We start from the raw sequence: 20,597 nt of genomic DNA on the forward strand, positions 1-20,597 counted from the left end.
CCCTCCCACTACAGTTAGTGAGACCCAGGTCAGCCCTTGGGGCCTTTATTGAAACAACTCACAGCACAGTAGAGACAGTGTTGACCGGCTAAACCCCAGAAGGCTGAGGAATGGAGGTCCCAGCACCCTTCCTGCCCTCCTGGGGGGAAACTCCTCCATGGAGACAACCAGACCTGAGCAGCCCCGGGCTGGAGGGAGGGCAGTCCATACAGAGGCAATAAGAGCACTTGGAATGAGGGTGGCCCTGCAGCGCTGCCCTAGGCTGAGGGCCCCCAAAGTCCGACAGTTGTGGCATCTGTGAGGGGCAGACGCACCCTCAGCTGCTTTTATGAGCCCGTTCTTCCACGTAGAGCTGCATCTAATGGACAGGAACAAACAGCCACATCAGGTGGACAGGCAGGGCACCTGTATAGTGGGCCCACGGGCCCCTGGCAGGCAGATCTCTGCCAAGGGTCAGGCCGCATGGCCACAGCCAGAAGTGAAGGGAAAGGGGAGATGGGAGGGGCCTTACGCCAGCATTCCCTGGTAATGCCCACGAGGCCTCAGCACACCCCAAATAAAGCGTACCTAGTCCCCACCCAGCTCACCTTTAAAATATCTGACGTCATGGTTTTTAGGGGTATCAGCCTGGGGTCATGCATGTGGACGTCCTGCTCGTCTGCCAGGATCCAGGGGAAGTCCTAGAGAAGGGGTCAAGGGGAGGCAGTAGCGGGGGGCACGACCCTGGCATGCCTTTCTTTTGCTTCCCCCTCCAGCACTGGGGTCCTCAGATTTGGGGGGGAATCAGAATCACCAGGGAAGTGCAGATTCCCAGGCTTCTCCACTGGACAGGCCAAGTCTGTAGGTCAGGGCTGGGCTGGGAACCAAAGTGACTTAATAAGCCCCAAGCAACAGTTCTGAAACTGGTGGGCAAGGACCCGCCTCCCTGGAGAACTGCCACTGAGCCAGCAGCCCCAGCATATGCCCCCACCCCTCTTGATGCTTGGTGGCCAGTGGAGCCATGGCAGGCCTGTGGCCGCAGCACAGTTAACACACAAAGAACCAACTGAGTGCCAGGCATTGTCATAAGCAATGTGAGAAGAGCAGTGGCCATGGAGAACACCACTGCCCACTTGGAACTGTGGCGTCTGCTTATCAGAGCCTCCCCGGTGTCTCCTTGCCCACCGGCCCAGGCCAGTCTCATCTCACCTTGATGACCTGGATCTTCTCCATGTTGCGAGTGGCAGCTTCCCTCGTGTGCACCAAGACTGTGAAAGTACAGCCTGAGGAGGTACGAGTTTGGTCAAGGCTGGGCCACACCATGCCTGCCACTCGGCACAGTCTCTTCCCACCTTCCTAACTAGCTCAGTAGCCCCGCAGATCAGAGTGGAAACCAAATATCAAGATACAACACAGTCAACAGACTGAAGCCAGGGTGGAGTCAAGGGAGGCTTCCTAGAGGAAGTGGACTTTCAAAGGTGCTCTAAAAGGCAGGAAGAGACCAGGCTCAGTTGCAGCCAAGTAAGGACTTGAGAACACAGACCAGCCCAAGGTAGCCATGGAAACACCCAGGGAGGAGGCAGGAAAAGGCAAGCACACCTGGGGGGTTGTGGTCCAGGACAGCGTCACACACACTGATCTTCAGGATGAAGGCTCGGAGCAGCTGCTCCACGTGGGACAGCAGAGAGTCTGAGCTGGGAAGGAGGGAAGAGGAAGATCTCCCCTCATGCTGGCGCCCCTTCCCACCAGCCAGCAGTCCACCCTGGGAGCAAACCCAGGGGCCCAAGGCCTCTCTCGTCCTTCAGAGAGCTTTGGCTTCTAAGAGCCTGGCTACATATCATCTGGGGAGTTTAAAACCAATGCATTGCCCCATCCCAGATTAATTAAGTCAGGAGGGAGGAAAGGAAGGAAGGGATTCCCTATAGGAAGTTCTAATATGCTAATGTCCCCCCTATTCTGGGAACCAGGACCCCAAGCCTGAAGGGAAAGGGCTTGCCCACAGCCATCTGGAGGCAGATTTTATTGTCCTGACCTCACCACAGGAAGCCAGCCACTGACCAGCCAACATACTTGCCCAAGGTCAACTTCTAACTGGCCACAGACTATACCGCTTGACTGGGAAGTTATGACACCGGCTCATGGCCTGACTCTGCTACGATCTGGGGGAACCTGGGTAGGTCATGTCCCATCTCTGAACCTTAGTTTCTCCATCTGTGTAAGATGAGGCTGGGACTGGCCATTCACCAATGCTGTGGTTTTCCAGGTGTGACACAGGAGGGTCTCCGTGTAACCTGTGTGATGACCCGAGACCACCTGGCGGCCTGCCTGTTAGGTTGGCACGTCTTGCGTTTCTACAAGGTACTCAGGAGCTGCCTCAAAGGGGTGAAGGGGTATATCCTAAGGACCTCATAGCATTAACAGGTGGACGGAGGGGAGGCTGCTCACCTAATGGACAGCAGTGGAGGCTGGGTGATTTCAAAGACGAACTTCTCCACTGGGCGGTGCTCTTTGTCCAAAATTACCACCACCACTTTCTCCACATCATTCTGCAAGGACAGGAATCCCCCTACTCCAGAACTGGGTGCCCCACCCACCACCACCCTGCCCTGCCCAAGGAAGGACAGGAAAGGGCGCACACTCAGCCCTGCTCAGCCTCTAGGCCAAGGGTCCCCAAGAGCCTGGAGAGACACTTGAGAAGTTCAAGTAGGCACTCCCAGACGTGAGTGGTACAGGCTTGGGGGAGAGACTACCTGGTCCCCTTAGGGATCCCAGAACATCTCAGAGAGCAGGACAGGATGGAAGGAGGACACCCTAAGGGGCCAAGCCCAGACAGAACTGGGGTGAGGGGTGAGAAACATGTGAGAAGAACTCAGAACCCTCCTGAAGAGGCCCCACTCACAGAACCTTCTACCAGCCAGAGCTCCTGGGCTCCGCTCACCCTGCACGTCGCCCACATGCACTGGGCCCCGTCCCTGGGCTGCGGTGGTCTCCAGGATGCAGGAAAGTCATGGGGACCCTGCATGGTCCCAGCATCACCCCATCCCATATCCAGGGTGAGGCGGGTTGGGGGGTTTGGTGGCCTCACCTTCTCTAGGAGCGGCTTGACACAGTGCAGCGTGTCTTGGATATACTGGTTCAGCTCTGGGTGGCAGGACATCTGCACATAGTGCCATGGTGGCTGGTGAGGCCCGCAGCACCAGTGGGGAAACACCCGCCCTCCCCTCCAGGAGTCCAGGCCCTGTCTACCTTTGGAGAGAGGCCCAGCAGTTCCCTGGAGCTTCCTGCCCAAGAGAACCAGCTTCCCATCATGGGGCTAAGAACTCTGAATCATCCACAGAAGGGGTAAGTTAGAAGAATTCAGTCTCAACATTAGCACTTAACATAGCATTAGGGTTGCCTAATGTGGGGTCCTTTGGCTCCTCCAGAGTCTGAGAAACTCCTAAATAGTATGTATTTGGGTCCGTGGGCATTTTTCCAGAGAAGGGGTCCAGAAATTTAATCAGTTTTCAAAAGTTAAGAATCTGGACCTGAGGAGCCATGTGGCCTCAGGCAAATTATAAACTTCATCTGTGAAGATCTCAAAGAAAAGGTGAAGACTCAGTAAGACGTGTGTCTAGTGGATGCTCAGCAAGTGCTGTTCTCTTTTCCTTCTCCTCATTTACCCTTTTAGCTTCCGCCACTTTCCAGCATCCAGCCATTTAATGTTTACTGAGTGCCTTCCAAGGGGCAGCCACTTCCAGAGAGTGGGAATAGAGTAACTTGTGGCCTCGCCTCCCTTTTAACCTACAATTAGGGTAAGTGAGGGCAGGGAGAAGGTGCCTGAGGTTTACAGGAATCCCCTCCCCAAACCAACCACCAACCAGCTGCTTCAAGAACTCTTAAAATACAGTCATGCCCCAAGGGCAACTCTAATGCGGAGGCCTGGTCCCTAACGTCTGGAGGGGAACTCCCAGTTCAGAGGGGATGGAACCAGCGAGCCACGGCAATGAGGAGTGGGAGTGGCTACGAGTAGCTGTCAGGACCTGGGAGGCTGGGCCCTGCGGCTGGAGAAAGGGGGCCTGAAAGTCTAACAGAACTTAAAAATCCACTCTCTACCCACTCTGTGATTAGGGGGTGACCCAGTGGCTCCAGCCCGGCTGTGGGGGGCTCACCTGGACAGGCACATTGTACTTCTTACGCTTCTGGAAAATGCCCACCGGGTAGACCTCCCGCACGTAGAGGATTAGGTGCACGGCCACCTCCAGGAACTCGCACAGCACATCGGCCACCACTGCGAGGGGGGAAACCCCGTGTGCTCGGGGAAGTCCGCCGGCCCAGGCCCTCCCTCACCCCCCACCAAGGTAGGCGGGTCCAGCATCCCTACCTTGGCCAAAGTTGAGGTCCTGCCGCGTAAGCGTAGTCATCCTTCCGGCCACCTAGAGGGTGGGACAGGCGTGGGGGCTAATTGCAAAGGTCCAGGCAGCCACAGGGCCCACCCGCCTCCGCTGCCCCTCCCCTCCACCTGGGGAATCGGGCAGGACACCCCAGAATACAGAATCAAGGCAGCTGGGAACGACCCCCGACACTGGCGTCACAGCTCAGGACATCAGCTGCGCCTCGATCAGCCTCCTTTCACTGGCCACTTCACCCGACGTCTCGTGGCGGGGGGTGGGGGGGGTAGGCCAGAGCTGTGCCGGCAGAAAGGGCCCAGAAGAAACAGCAGGACCCGTAGGGCCGGGAGCGGAAAGCGGGACAGGCGGTACGAGAAACTAGGCTGGAATAAGGCTCCGCCCCCTGCACCGCTAGACCCCTCCCGGAAGGGAACCCTGCCTCTTCCCCTCCTTTCCCCTCCCCTCCGCTCCCCTTGTACCGGCTCTCGGCCCGGCCCCCTCGCCGGGAACCACGGACCCAGCTACCGGCGCGTCCAGCTGAATCCGCGCGGCCCGGGCGCCGCTTCGTGACGTCCGCGGCGCCGCAGCAGCAGGTCCCAGAGCGCGCTTCGGGCCACGCCTACCCCCCCCCCCTCCGCGGCCGAAGCGGGGCGGGGGGCGTGGCGAGTGCCGGGGCCTGGGAAGGGGCGGAGCCTGGCCTCCGGGCTGGAGAGACGCAGGGTCCTATAGGGTAACACTGCGCCAACCCGCCTCCTTTCCATTTTGGATGGGCGCGATAAAAGCTTTTGTCTCCACGTTGGATCGCTACGAATCTCCCACCCCAGGGCATTTCTGTCACTTTAGGGGGCGCGGTAAGGGCATGGGTACGGGCTGCTGGCGCGGACCAGGTGGAGGTCACAGCTGGGAACTTCGGACAGCGACATCTACCGCTGTTTCCGGAATCACGGTTCCTGGACTCAGCTGCCCAACCGAAAGCGAATCCGCCGGCTCCGGGGCGGGAAGAGGGGAGGACGAGGGTGCACCTGCGACGCCCTCACCCCCACCCGGAATCTATACAGCCTGACTTCACCTCCCAAGAAGATAAAACCTCCACGGCCCATGCACATCATTACAATAGCTGGCCTTTATGAAGGTTCATCCGTGTGCCAGGCGCTGGACTAAGTGTGTCGGTGGATTATGTCACTAAATTCTCAAAAAAAAATTCTACGAGAGTTACTCTAATCGTCCCCATTTTACAAATGAGCCAACGAGGTTTAGAGGGGTGAGGGAAAATGTCACACAGCTCTTGGGGGAGGGGCGGGCGGAGCTGTCTTCTGCCTACACTTTCCAGCTCTGGAGTCATCCCCTCCCTGTCCCCCATAGAGTCCTGAAGGGTATTAAGATAATTACTAACATGGATTGAGCGCTTAATTATGTGTCAAACACTGATTTCTTTAACTCTCTCATTAACGTAGGAGCTAAACACCCACTATACAGCCCCAATTTATAGATGGTAAAGGAGGCACAGAGATGTCCTCTAATTTGCTAAAATCACAAATTTGGAATTCAAACCCAGTTCTGACTTCTATTCTGACTTCAGAACTTCAACTTATTTTCAGCCCCTTTATTTTACAGGTGGGAAAATTAACATCAGAGAAATGGCTGTAGACTTATGGAAAACAAGTCAGAACTAGAAGCCAGGGACCTTGTCTCTGATTTCGGAGAGCTTCTCAGGAGTCACACCCATCAGTGGGTACACAGATCTAACCAGGAATATGAGACCCTTTACCCCAGAAGCCTTCAAATCTTCATTTACACACTTCCGATGGGGTGGAGGCTGGGGAGAGAACGTGTAGCCAGGCCCATTAGGCAGGAATGCCAGCAGAGCAGGCCTCAAAAGGAGCACTTGGAAATCTGCATCAGAATCCCTGGGGAGCCCATTAAACACTGGGACCCCTGGCGTCTCAGACCCACCAGTTCAGTCGGAGTGCACAGCATGGTACTAGCCCTTCAATAGCTCTCCAGAGGCCCCGATGCCCAAGAAAATGTGGGAATCACCACAGCCAGTTTGGGCTGTTCCCAAGGAAAGTCTGCATTTCATAAAACTACACTGCTTAACCCAGTGGTTCTCAACCTTCCCAATGCCGCGACCCTTTAATACAGCTCCTCGTGTTGTGGGGACCCCCAACCATAAAACTATTTTCGTTGCTACTTCATAACTGTAATTTTGCTACCGTCATGAATCGTAATATAAATATCTGATATGCAGGATGTATTTTCATTGTTACAAATTGAACATAATTAAAGCATAGTGATTAATCACAAAAACAATATGTAATTATATATGTGTTTTCCGATGGTCTTAGGCGACCACTGTGAAAGAGTCGTTCGAGCCCCAACGTGGTCGTGAGCCACAGGTTGAGAACCACTGGCTTAACCCAAAGGGGTGGATCATTTATTTCAGGAGTTGATGCACCTGGCAGAGCATTTGGGGCACAGCAAATCTTCTCAAGACATGGAGCTCCTGCCCCTATCATGCCATGCAGGAGAGGACCATTTTCACACTGAGCCAGCCAAGCAGCTCACTGGCTTGTAGGAGGTGTCCCCTGGCTCCTTGAGATTTAACCATTGTGTTGCTTTGGCCAATAGGGAAATGAAGGTCCTTCTTTGCCTCTTTCTGAAGGCAATTCAAGTAGCTTTTTTAATTGGCGACAGGAAGTGGCAGTCTTAAGGAGGGAATTCCTTGTAAAGGGGCCCTTAGGATTGGGACCTGGAATAGAGAAGCTCAGAGCCCGGCTACTCCTGTGGGGTGGCCTCCAGGGCATAGTGTGAGCAGCAAGGGGCTCCTGCCCCGCCCTCTTTCCATGGGCCCACAGCCCCACCCTCTGCCCTAAGAAGACACAGTGCAAGCCACCCAAAGGTCTCCTGACACACAGCTAAAGAACTCCAGAGAAACCTTGGTGGACATAGAACCCAACACGTACACTTCTCCAACCGGGAAACTAAGGTCCCAGTAGTTCTTGTTTGACACTGGGTACCACCTTGTCAAAACCCATAGCTAAAAATGCCTGGGCTTGGGGCTTCGTATTCAGAGTCAGCCATAAACAGAGGACAGTAGGTGGGAGACAGATGAGGGATTCAAACTGATCTGACCCCTAACCCCAGAAAGGCCTCTTCTCCTCATTCGTGAAATGAACAGGCTGGATGGATGTTCCCTAAACCTCTGGTGGCCTTGGGTTCCCCGGGGACCAAGAAGCAGGGGATAGGGCAGGGCAGAGGGCTGCAGAGGAGCTATATGAAAACTCATCTGTCATTTCCGTCCACAGGGCTCTGTGGCATCTGGTTTTTCATATCTTAATCACATCAGCATGATAGATGGTCGAGGGACCCAGATGACATGATGGGGTTAATTTATTACATTTTTGAATACCCATTTGCTGCGAGACTGTTTCTGTTTTTCAAAGTTATTTGCATATTTTTCACCATAACGACAATACGTAGGAGGGCGTCTGAGAGGGAAGGATGGATGTTCGGGAGGAGAACGAGCTTATTTGCCAACTGGAGCAGGTCCCTGAGGGTCTGCAATGGGGACAGAGACAAAATCATTCCCAAGGGACATCTATATTGAAACTAAGAGAAGGCAAGATGCAACAATGTCTTGCAAAGAAAGGCCTTGCAAAGACTAAGGCCCGCATGGGCAAAGGAGGCTTCCTGGGGTGCACTGAGCAATCACGCAGTGCGTGAACCCGGGAAAGACAACAGGCAACAGTGTCCGGACCCCAAAGATGCTTTCAAAGCCCCTCCCATACCCACCAGGCTGATCACAGGCTGAATCATGGACCCTAACCCCTTGCCAAAGGTTCCCGAGACACCAAACGCAGGGAGGTGGAGGAGTCACAGAGTCCGCCACATACAGCCTGGTGACAAGCCCAATGCTCAGGAAGCCAGCCAGTCAGGACAACCCCTAAGCAGAGACCAAGCCTCATTCTTTTAGTTCAAGCACCTCACCTAGTGCCCGGCCAAGTCCAGGTTCTCAATGAGTGTGTGTCAAATGAGTGAATGAAAGGACAGAGAAACAAAACAGTGGCAGACAGTGGCTCGTTGCCAACTAGCCTGACTCAAATCCTAACAGTTTGGATGAGGAGCAAAGCCCTCTGATTTCAGCGACGCAGCGCGGTGTGCAGAGAACAGCTGCTTTCAAAAAGAAGTGAGGGACGTGGGACGCTCGCTGCGGGGCCCTCACCCCCAGCAGGCCGCTTGCTCCTGCACCCAGCCTGCTGTTTCTCGCCCACCACTGCCGCTGCACTAGCTGTTTGACCCTTCGCTTTCTGAGCCTGTTTTCTCACCTGTAAACTGGGGGAGTAGCAGCACAAATTCCAAAGAGTTGAACGGGAGTAAATGAAATAAAGCTTATAAAACTCTGAGGTGCACGATGCCTAGCACATAAATGCTCAATAAATGGCTGTTACGACAGTGATGTTAAAATCAACACATGCTGTCTAAGCCCCTAGAGCAAACACTCTGGACCGGCCAGCATCTTCATGGCCCAAGAGGCCTAAACAGACAGACAGTCCTTCTCCTCCCTCATCGGGCCTTCTGACGTGAGGCCTGACCTGCACAGCTGTCCCAGACCCTGGGGGCCACTGCTGACCCCAGACACAAGCCAAAGCCCTGGCTTAGGCCAGTCACACTGGGCACTCCCCACACGTCAGCCAAGGCAGAGTCCAACTTGCCATTCCCTCCCCAGGGTTCAGCTGACTCCCCGGTGTCCTTGATCCCTTGTTGGTCAGGGAGACCTTACAGATCATCTCTTCTATAGCTTTGAACTTCTGCCCAAAGGCACAGAGACACTAAATGTCTCCCACAATGTGAGGAGGGTCCAGGCCCTCTGAAGTCGTCTTGGACCACAGGGTAAAAACCCTTGATCCAGCTCAACTTTTTAAAAATAACTGCTTTATTAAGACGCAATTCACAAACCTTAAAGTTCACCCTTTTAAAGAGTGCAATTCAGTGTCTAGTATAGCCCCAATGTTCTAATTCCAGAACATTTTAGTCACTCCAAAAAGAAAAAACTCCACACACATTAACAGTCACTCCCCAGCCCTGGCAACCACTAGTCTACTTTCTGTCTCTATGGACTTGCCTGTTCTGAACATTTCACATAAACTCAATCATATAATATATGGTCTTTTACATCTGGCTTTCAGGTCTTTACATAATGTTATCAAGAGTCATCCAGATGTGATGTGTATTGGTATTTCATTCCTTTTTAATGGCCAAATAATAGTCCCTGGTATGAAGATACCACATTTTGTTTATTGATTTATCATTTGATGGATATTTGAGTCATTTCCACTTTGAACATTCATCTACCACGTTTTACAGAAGGGGAAACTGAGTCACCATAACCTGGATTGGCTAGGAGTCCAGGCCTCTGCTAACATCCACCTTTTCCCACTGTATCGCTCTGGGATAGCACAGAGAACAGAGAGTCTAAGCATGGCCAAAGATCGCCTGCCACCGGCAGGCACAGCAGCAGCATGCAGACCCAGAGTCCCTAGTATTTTGCTTCTGGTTCAGTGAATGCCTGACCACAGTTTCATTCTTGAAAAGGAGCATCAAGGCCACTGTCCCCCTCCCAGGCCTAAGTCACCATCACCTCTTCTCTGCCGTAGTTCCTAACTAGTCTCCCTGCTCTTGTGCTTGTCCCACTACAGTCTTTTCTCAGCTTTAGGAATCAGAGTGAGTCACCGTTAAAACCCAGGTCAGGTCACGTCTCTGCACGGCTCACAACCCTCCCTCCAATGGCTCCCATCGCACTCAGACTAAAAGTCAAAGTCTTCACTGTGGCCTTTGCATGCTCCCATGACCCTCTCCCTCTCTGCTCCAGCCTTGCTGGTCTTGCTCAAACACCAAGCTCTCTCCTGCCTCAGGACCTTTGCACTGGTTCTTTCTTCTGCCTACATCACTCTTCTCACAGCCACATGGCTCATTACCTCATTGTCTGTTTTTCTTTGTCTCTTTCTTTCTTTTTTATTTTTCTGTTGTTCTTAGTCATTTCGTGACCTCATTTCCTTTGCTAAAGAGGCCTTTCCTGGGAAGCTTACGTGAAACAACTCTTCCCCTTTACGTTTTTCTCTCTTTAATGCGCTTTATTTTTTCATAGCACTAGTCGCCACTTACATATTATATAGATATTTGTTCACTTGTTCTGTCTCCTTCACTAGAACATAAGCTCCATGAGAGCAGGGAGCCTGGTCCATGTTATTCATTACTGTAGCCCCAGTGCCCAGAGCTAGCACACAGTAGGTGCTCAATGGGTATTTATGGGATAAGGGATTTAAACCTTCCAGCCTAGCCCTTTCACCAATCCACCCTGATGCCCACCAAGTTGATAACATCACAATAACAATAGTATTTATAGAGCATTTCCTGTGGGTCCAGGACTTTACAAACATCTCCTTACGCAGGTTATCGCATTTAATCCTGGAACCCTGAGTTAGGGATAACAATGAGCTCAGAGGTCAAGCGACTTACCAAACAGATGGGAAATGGCATCAGAGGAGGAGCCCAGGCATTCAGCCTGACTACAAAGCAGAGCTCTGAAACCTCTGAGCCATAATTTGCTATATTCTGGAGAAAGGGGGACGAACACACACACACACACACACACACAGTCGAAATGGAAAGACTGCAGCTTTTCGAGCACCGGTCCCACACCACCACTCTTTGATCTTTTCAACGCCCATGGCCCCGATGACCTCGCCGTGAATTATGGGGGCAGCGGGACCCATAACACAGCATTCCGGGACTCCCAGAGTCGGCAAGACCCGGCACCCCGCGCGGTGATGGATGATGAGCCAGTCCCCCGCCACTGGCTTTTGTTCCGGCAGGGCCGGGCTGGGAGCATCAGACAGACTTCGGACGGGGCGTGGCAAGAAGCGGACAGTGGTGGTGGGGGGGGGAGTGGATAGGTAGGACTGCCTTGCTTCCTTTGGGGGTGCGGCGCGCATTAGTGCGGCCATCAGCGCCCAGGAATCTCACCAGGTAGCACTTTGAAGACCTCATACCTCTACATGCAAGAGCGAGCTGTCCTAGAACCCCGCTCCCCACTTCACGTACGTTCCGGGGCTACAAAGGCCCCGCGGTGCCGGGTCCCGCCTCCCTCGCCCCGGGCATTTCTTCCGTCCCATTTGACAGCCTAGGCAGAATAATCCTTTTGGGGACCGGCTGGCCCCTACCGGGCCAGAAGCCGCAGCAGCTGAGCGCTCAGCTCCGGTTCATTGTTGGGGTCCGCCAGGGACCCCCTGCCGTGGCCCTTTGTCGCCCGCTCCCGGCGGAGCCGCTCCAAAGGCACCACCGCTGCCCGCGCCCCGCCCGTCCCACGCGCCTCGGGCCGCGCAGAGGCGGCTCTTACGCACCGGCAGGAGTGGGCCAGCCTCGCCCGGTGCCGGCACCGCCTCCCGGCCTCACCCGCCTTTGTCTGCCTCCTTTGTCTGCCCTGCGCCCTCGCGGCGGCGGTGGCAGCGGTGGCGGCTAGGCCTCTGGGGAGCGGGCCCCGAACGCCGAGTGCAGCTGGCGAGGGCGCGCCGGCCGGGAGCGCGCGGGGCTGGCCTGGCCCCGGGCTGCCCCTCCGCAGGGGGTCTCCGAGCCGGCTCCCCACCGCCCCTCCTCCACCCCCTCCCCATGCTCCCGCCCCCTTCACTCCCATCCGCCTCCGCCTCCTCCCCACCAGCCCCGCGCAGCCTGGGCACATCCTCCTGCCGCCCGCGCACCTCTCCGTGCGGTCCGCGCTTCGCGGCTCAGTCGTCGGCTGCGTTCGGTTCCCGCAGGCTCTCGGCCCCGCGCCCCTTGGCCCCCGCCCCGCTGGCCGGACAGGTAAGGCATGGCCTTGGCCCGCCCCTGGCCCCGCCCTCCCGCCTCACCTGGTTGCGCGCCCGGACAAAGGTGGGCTACCTGCCGCGCTCTAGGGCGGAGTGCGCGTAGGACTTGGGCTAGAGGTGAGGACGCTCGCTGCTTTCTTCCCTGCCCTCCCGGCCCTCCGAGGCGTGGGGCCGTCTTTCCGCCGCCTCTGTTCCTCGCCGCGTCTCCCCTCGGCTTCTGGCTCTGCTCCGGGTCCCTCATCCACCCACCTTCCGCCGGACACTCACTTTTCCACGCTCTGACACCGCCTCGCGCGCGCCCTCGCCCACGCTCCTCCTCGGCACTAGCCTTCTCCTTCCCGGGACCCGGTCTCTCTTTGTCTCTCTGTCTCTGATTCTTCGGTTGGTCTCTCGGGCCGGGGACCCCAGTCCACTACAGTTCGAAGAAGCTTCGAGGACACCCCTGAGACCCGGACGGAGCTGGCAGGTATGCTGTCCTGTCCCTTTCGAGGCTGCCCAGGACGCTGAGCTGTGTTGTACGGAGACGGGGATTAGGGTGCGCCCCGCTCCTCCCCACACCAGCACGTTTGGTCCCGCGCTCTCTCCCACTCGGCCCGGGCCACAACCGCGTCCTAGCAACCCCGACGGCGCTGAGATACCTCCTCCGGGCCCAGCGCAGCCCTTCTCCCTCCCCACTGCCGGCTTCCCTCCAGCTACGCTCCGGGGTCTCAGCCTCCCGCAGGCGCTAAGGTTTGAGCCGAGAGGGCTCTTGGGTTTCCCGCCAAGTCTTCTCCACCCGGTGCCCCTCGGCCTTCGCCCCTGTCCGGTCTCTGCAGCCCAGCGCGCTCCTCCGGGCCGCCCACCTCCCAGCCTCGTGGCACGCAAGAAAGTGCCCGCGTCCTGGTTTAGTGCCATCCCTCTGGGGTCAGGCAGACATGTTCTGGGAGTGACTTGGACAAAGGAACGCACTTCTCTGAGCCTCAGTGTCCCCTTCATAAAACGGGGGTAATCATAGCACCTACCTACAGGGGCATGTGTGGCATCAGTGAGGGGGGAGAAAAAGAGCGTTCTGGATATCAGCGCAGTCTGCACGCGGAGGCGGTGAAAGTCTACAGCTTCTGGGTGGGGTGGGGATGGGGGCTCCACAGAAAGGGGGTAATGGATAAAAAATTCAAGGCTAGAGACACTGCAGAGAAACCTGACTAGGCCCCCACCCAACCATAAGACCTTCTCTCCTTCTGTCCCCCTTCCTCTGTCTGTCCTAAAGTCAGAGTTTAAACATCAGGGTGAAAAGGGTCTCTGCTTTCAAAATGAGATCGGGGTGGCTGCCGGTGTTCCCAATAGCCGGTCATTTATCATGAGGCGGCGGGATGATTCATCCCCAATTCTGAACCCCACGTCTTGCACTGATTGCTTTTTCCCCATGGCGCTAGCTCACAGGCCGTTTCCTTTCCTCTGGGGGGATCATCTTGCTGGACGCTGGACCTGCTGTGTAATCGCCCAAACCTCCTGATCATCATCTGTGTCATCATAGCAGGCGACACACCACCCCATGTGTTCACAGGGTTGTGGGCTAAGTGGCCTAATGAGGACAGCTTCGGAAAAGGGAAACCTTCTCCCAGCCCCCACAGCCAGGACTGACACCTAGAGCCTCTCCCTTTAGGGAGGCAAGAATGGGAGTAGGGACACAGTCACTCCCCAGTCAGCTTCCAGCTCATGGTCTGCCTGGCATCCCAGAGCCTTTCCCCATCCCTGTCCCCTGCCTTGCTGGGCCACCGCTGTCCTGGGGACAGCCAGCTGAGCAGCCCCTGCGGCCTCCAGGCACCTTGCTCATAGCCTCCTTGCCCCTCACCCCACCCCATAAAAATGATGGCACCTTCCCCACCATCCAATCTCCCCAGCCTCACCGCCCTCTGTGGCTTCCTAATGCCACTAAGTGAACTGCCTGCCTCCCAGCTCACCCACCCCATCCACACCTGGGGTTTCAGCCACAATGAAGGGCTAATTCTCTCCATGCCCTGGCTTCCTCTTAGCTTTTGCTGGGGCTCTTCCCTCCATTTGAAGTGTCTTCCCTGCTTTATGTTCAGTCGAAGGCTGCACATCCTTGCGGCCGAGGTCAGATGTCCCCTCCTGCAGGAAGCCCTCCTGCTCTCCTTGGCCTCCCTGTCTCTTGTGGTCCTCACTTCTCTGGGCTGAACTGGCTCTCACTCCACCTGTGTGTGGTCCCAGTGCCTGGCTGACGGTAGGTGCTCTGCACACACCTGTTCTATTGAATGGGATTCTTGGTCAAGGAGACAGAATGACCTGAAAATTGCAGGCCACAGGTTATCCCTAGGTGCCACTGGGTTCTGCTGGCCAGGCCAGGGGCACAGTTAGTTGACCCTGGAGCCAAGGACCATGGCTGGGGAGGTTAGAGGGGGAACAAGCTGCCTGGAAAATCCCTGTGTTTCTGGGGACTCTGCATCCCTCTGGAAGGTGAGGATGATTTCTGTACCTGTTTAGAGTGGAGAAAACAGACTAGATGGGGAAGTGACTGCCAAAGTCTAGCAGGGCTGATTTTCCCAAATGATTGCTTAGCATCTCAGGGACCCAGAGGGAATTCCCTCACTTGTCTCAGCCAGGGCTGTGGCAGAGCCGGGATATGAATCCTGGCCTCCCTGACTCCCCAGCCTGGGAATAGCAGAAGCAGACAGGGGTCCTAGGCATGTTCCAAAGCAGGGCGTCATGTGAGCATCCGTGTTTGACCCTTAAAGTTGAGACTTGCCTCTTGCTGCTCCAGACCCTCTGCTTGTCCTACCCCAGCCCTTCCTCTCGAGTGGACATAAGAGGGTAGCTAAAGACCCCGTCCTGCCAGATCCCAGCTTTGGCAGCTTCCCCCGACTGCAACACCATGACCTGGCATTGTACATATCCCTGGATGGGTGTGGGGTTTTGAGGGATGAAGCCCCTGCCTGAATCAGAGCAACTGGGATGAACTAATTGTAGAACCCACAAGTTTTTCGGGGTCCTCTCTGTGCCTCCAGAATGTGTCATCCCTGAGAGGCATGGCATCTGCAACAGTACCAGTCACTGAGTGTAGCATGAGTGGTCAAGACCCTGCCCTTGGAGTCAGATGGCCATGGGTTCAAATCCCAGCTGTACCACTTATTCTACTGCGTAACCTTGGGCAAATCCCCCAAACCTTTGTCCCAATGTGGAGCCATTGTTGCTATTATATGAAAAATATTGTCCCCTTCAGAAGGCTAAATTATCATGCATTTAAAGCTCTAGGCCTAGCCTAGTAAATGCCCAATACATGATACCCAAACAATCACTCATTTTTCAAATGTGAGACTGAAGCTGAGAGGTTAATGGACTTACCCTGGGTCTCACAGCTATTACGTGCTGGAGCCAGGATTCACACCCAGGCTGGTCTGATTCCAGGTGATTCTACTCCACACTGGCTCTGCCAGAGCCAACAGCAGGCGTTTTGTCACTGGATAATTAACTGATGGGTCGGACCAAACCGCAAATGGTGTTAAATTGCCTGGGCACCAAGATAATGAAGTTTGGGGAGCAGGGGACAGGAGGGTTGCCAAGGAGGAGAGGAGCACCTGTAACCAGGAGGCAGGACTCCATCTCAGGAGGTATGGGGGTGGGATAGGGAGAGAGGAGCCCCCCAAAACATCCCTACACAGGTTTTTTGAGGCCTTGTGGGGGGTAGGAATTCCCGAGGCTGCTGTGGGAAAACAATAAAACAGATGGAGCTGCTCCTGCGGGGAAGCCAAACCTCATTTGCCAAGACAATGGTCCCTTCCAGGCTGGCCTTGGCCTGTGCTGCCCTGCCCCATGGAAGCCATCGATCACCCCACCAAGGACAGGACAGGACCACCTGCGCCTGCCCCTGCACACATACAGATGCACAAATGCACCCCCTCCCGCTCTTTTTCCATCCCATAATAACCAGCTGCTGTCTGTTGCGTCCTTACCGGGTAACATGTCACTTACATTTACCTCTCTCATCCTCACATCCACCAGCATTTTACAGGAGACACCGAGGCTCAGAGAGGTTGGATGACTTGCCCAGGGTCACACAGCTCTTTCTTCTGTGCTCAGTGAGGCTCTCCCATGGCTCAGCTTCATGGCTTTGGGCTGACGTCTGTGTTCGAATCAGTAATAGTTATGACTGTGCCTCAGTCCTTCATTAGACCCATGGCCTCTCTGCCAGGTCAGAGGGGACACCTGGAGGGCCACGACTGTGTCTTTTTCTGTAGATGAGAAGCTCCATCCAGCAAAGAGTATTTCCCCCGTGTCTGTGGAACTTCCCAGGCCAGAGCTGTGCCTCAACTATCAGACTGGGAAGTCCCAAAGGGCAGCAACCGGGACTCACCCTTTAGGTTGGAGGCTTCCTGGGGCAAGGGCTGCTTTTCCTGCTTAGACAGAGAGCCCTCCAAGGCAAGAGCTGAATCTCCCCTGTCACACTGGGACCTCCCTCCCAGGGCTAGGGCTGATTGTCCCCAATCAGACTGGCAATGTCCAGGAGCGGGGACCCTGTCCCCCCCTTCAGATTGGAGCAGGTTCCCTTGCATGGCACCCAGAGAGGTTCAGGAAGTGGTGACCACCTGATGTCACTCTCCACAGAGTATCCATCGGAAAGAAGCACCTGCTGCTGAGCAGGTCAGAAGGCGGCATTCTCTGCAGAAGGCCAGGTTGGCTCACTGGCCTCTGGGGGGGTAGGTGGGGTCTGGCTGTTCAGAGGCCTAGAGGGAGCTGGCAGGCCCCTTCCTATTGGACAGGAGACACGTTTGGGGGTGCAGAGCCACAAGGAGGCAGGAGCCTGGTGAGGGACTGTGTCAGGACTTTTAAGACCCCAGCTGCCAGCGAGTACCTCCCAGGGCAGCTGGTTCAAATCTCACCCACTGCAGTGAGCTCTTCAGCACCTTCCACCCCACTTACCCTCCCTGGTTTCCATCCTTCCCCAGAACCACACACACTGCGCACAGAAGGACAGACTCCCTAAAGAGTCAAACCTCAGGGCGGGTGAAGGATCCCATTTCCCAGACTGAAACGATGACCCATGAAATGTGATGGGAGAGATGGTGAGGGGTCGGAGGGACAAAGTTACTCCAAAATCGCCTTGGGAGGTGGCCAGCCTATACATTTAGAGTCTACCCATTGATCCCCCACTCGTGGAGAATATAAATATTTTGACTGAACAAGCAAAACTGCCCATTTTCCAACCCTGAGGGAGTCAGCTCCCCCCTAAAGAAGATGGGAATCCACTCCCAGGGGCCAGAAGCTCTAAGCACCCACAACTGGAATTCCAGGTTTGCAGAGCTGACTGCAGGGTGGCCCCACTGGGCTCAGTGGATGGGGACCTGAGGACAGCCACCTCCATCCTCCAAAACCGGCCATTCTGATGAGGAGGTGCCGGAGGGCAGAGTCAGGACCAGTCAATTCCAAGTTAGAGCACCCCTAAAATCTTGGGGGACGTTTGGGAACATAACATCAGAGATTCCTGCCTCTGACAGGGTCTGTCCTCAGCATTATTGAACCGGTTCAGGGCAGACGGCCGTGTCCCCCCGGGGTCCCAGGTCAGCAGTGCCCGGACTGAGAGTGGGGTGGGAGCTCTGTTACGGGGTTGCTTGTCTGCTCCGTGCGTGGTAGCTGTGTCTCCTGGAGAGCTTTAAGGCGCGCGGTTTGTTCTGACCATGACCTGGAGAATATTTAGGTGAAAAAACGGGGGCGAGGCTGAAGAGCAGCATAAGAGGCTGTGTCATTACCTGAAACATGCAGGGAACTTAGAGAGTTTCTTCTCGGGGGCCACCCACACACAGGCCAGTCCTGCCTGGGGCTGCTGCTGCTGGGGGGGTGGGCAGAATTCAGCCCCTGGTGTCCAGCCCCCCAGGAGGGGAGGTGTGAGGTGCCCGGCTATGCCCAGCAGACCAAGAGACCCTGGGCCCAGGTTGCGTCCCAGTCAGGCAACACATTTGGGACGAGTTCAGCATATGCTTGCCCAGCTGGGTTCTCCCAAGGAAGCAAGATGTCCTTGGACATGTTCCTCAGCCTCTAGGGGGTCAGAGGTCCCTTCCCACCCAGGTTTAGCAGAGATTACTGCCTTCAAGTTTCCTATGAGTGGAAGAGGTCTAGGGTGTGTGTTTCCATAGGGAGCGTCATTTCAAGATCTGAGCCGTGGCCAGTGGGATGGCAAGAATTAGGGTTCCTCCCCATGCGGTCCTCAACCCCTACCCGAGCACCCTATATCCCTTTCTGAAGGTCCCACAAAAGATAGGAGGACCCCAAATCACCCCCAAGAGACCCTGTGCTGGTCTCAGGGTGCCCATCCCAGCAGCTTGGCGGGATAGGGTCAGAGAGTCGGGAACAGTTAGAAAGGTGGACAGAGCAAGGCAGGGCACCTCCAAGACAGAGTGGAGGCAATAGCCTTGAATGGGGTGCTTCTTATGTACTGTGTTTTGCTTTTAATTGATTTTTAGAGAGAGAGAGACATCAATTTGTTGTTCTTGTTTATGCATTCACTGACTGATTTTTGCATGTGCCTTGACCAGGGATCGAACTCACAACCTTGGTGTACAGGGACGATGCTCTAACCAACTGAACTACCTGGCCAGGGCTCGCTTTATCTTTGAACCTTTACAAATATGTCCTCTGAATTCATGCTGCCTCAATACATGTCTCTAGTCCCTGGGAACTCACTCCAGATCCTGGAAAATAGAATCTGTCATCCCTACCCACCGGGGGCTGTCAGTTGGACAGACAGGCAGATGGAGGAGTCTTGTCTCTGTGGATCCTGAATTCCCAGCCTGCCTTGGCAGACAGGGCCCTGGAGACAATCTAACACAATGATCCAGTAGTTTTTGAGCAGCGCAAATTATTTTCCATGCAATCTTATGCTCAATCCCAATGCATAAAACTACAAAGGCAGGGTTCGTGAGCAGTGCAGCTTCCAGCACCACCAACGGTCTCTCCCCTGACTCACAATTTTCTGCAGACACACCTTCAATATTTATTTATTTTTAGAGAGAGGGGAAGGGAAGGAAAAAGAGAGGGAGAGAAACATCACTGTGTGGTTACTTCTTGCGCACCCCCAGCTGGGGACCTAGCCAGCAACCCAGGCGTGTGCCCTGACTGGGAATCGAACCAGCGACCCTTTGGTTCTCAGACCTGCACTCAATCCACTGGGTCACCCCAGCCAGGGCTGTTGCCCTATTTTAAAGTTAATTGATGAGAAAAGGGAAGCTGTCCCTCCATGACATGAAAGAATGCAAGGAGGTCGGTTGCACTTTTCGGTGTGAGACTGAGCCTCTAATGGCGTTGGTCATTTGGGTCCAGAAAATCCCAGAGCTCCCCTGTAAATAAGTAGCTGCAAATGGCGACAGTGCTGGAATACCCTTCAGTGACTCAGGAGAGCCCTAAGTCATGATGGGGCTGCGCCTGTGTGAAAGTTGGGTGGAGAATGTGTCTGATTGTGTGTCTGTTGTTCTTACTCTAGTTTACATAATAGTTGAAAATATATTTTTTAAATATGAGCTTAGAATCAAATGCTTGGAGGCCCCCTCCCTGAAACATGTATACCGAATGTATCCCTTTCATGAATAAGGAGGAGGCCCAAAGTCAGGGAATGGGGCTTGATGCGCCAAGTCCTCCCAGGGTGGTTGGCTGGCTGGTGGCCTGGAGTGAGCACCGTAGTCTGCATCGCTGACATCCCTGACCCAGGATCCCCATCGGTCACCCCTCAGCCAGCCCTACTTCCACCGCCCCCACCCCCCAGCCACCTCTGACTCCTTCCATAACCCACCATGCAGCGGGTGAGCTGATCAGCATGGCAAGATTGCTTGACTACAGTTGTCTGTCAGTCGGGAGTTCCCCCCATCTCATGGCCCCCAAATGCCAGGCATTAGGGGGAGGGGCTCAGGAATCAAAGGCTCGGGGCTGGATTAACTGCCTTCATTTGCATGGGATGTGGCTTCCTCCTGGATGGAGGCAGCTTGCAGCTCAACTCTGCACAGCGTGGGGACCGGATAAGGGCCTGAGATAAGCCCCTTCCCCTCCTTGGTCCTGGTCTCCCCTGCTGGGTCCTGACTGCACTTGTGGCAATTACAGGAAATGGGGAGGGGGGGGCGGTGCGCAGATGACCCCTGAAGCATTGCAGTGCAGGACGAAGGAGAGCGAGGGCCTTCCCTGTGCTGGGAGAGCCCAAGCCACTCACAATCACGTCACCTTGGGTTAGTGGCTGGCCCTCTCCGGCCTCGATGTCCTCGTTTTGAAAACTTGGAAAACGACCCTCCCTGCAGGGCAGTTGAGAGGCTGTGATAAGAAATGGACGAACTAAGCCTGTAACAGCCTGGGCTTCACCACTGCGCCAGGAGTGGCGGCTCCTGTCCTCACGATCGCTTTTGTTTTGCTTTGC

The 20,597-nt window shown here is 55.2% G+C and overlaps 1 protein-coding gene across 3 annotated transcripts; it reads right to left on the reverse strand.

The window, feature by feature from the left end:
- Window positions 1-29: 29 nt before the first annotated feature.
- On the reverse strand, window positions 30-12,126 carry MAD2L2 (mitotic arrest deficient 2 like 2). Of its 3 annotated transcripts, none has more exons than XM_090268601.1 (9): window positions 12,104-12,126; window positions 4,343-4,394; window positions 4,131-4,249; window positions 3,065-3,136; window positions 2,425-2,525; window positions 1,579-1,673; window positions 1,189-1,262; window positions 588-680; window positions 30-358 (listed from the first exon to the last, which is right to left on the reverse strand). In XM_090268601.1, the coding sequence occupies exons 2-9, from the start codon at window positions 4,380-4,382 to the stop codon at window positions 317-319; spliced, it is 636 nt and encodes a 211-aa protein (XP_090124727.1). In that variant the 5' UTR covers window positions 4,383-4,394; window positions 12,104-12,126; the 3' UTR covers window positions 30-316. The 3 variants fall into 3 exon arrangements, with proteins under 3 accessions (XP_090124727.1, XP_090124726.1, XP_090124728.1); XM_090268600.1 differs by lacking the exon at window positions 12,104-12,126 and adding an exon at window positions 4,829-4,941; XM_090268602.1 differs by lacking the exons at window positions 3,065-3,136; window positions 12,104-12,126 and adding an exon at window positions 4,829-4,943.
- Between the last annotated feature and the right edge of the window lie 8,471 nt (window positions 12,127-20,597).

Source organism: Furipterus horrens, unplaced genomic scaffold (genome assembly GCF_987537825.1).
Source record: "Furipterus horrens unplaced genomic scaffold, mFurHor1.1.pri manual_scaffold_3, whole genome shotgun sequence".
Lineage (NCBI taxonomy): Eukaryota > Metazoa > Chordata > Mammalia > Chiroptera > Furipteridae > Furipterus > Furipterus horrens.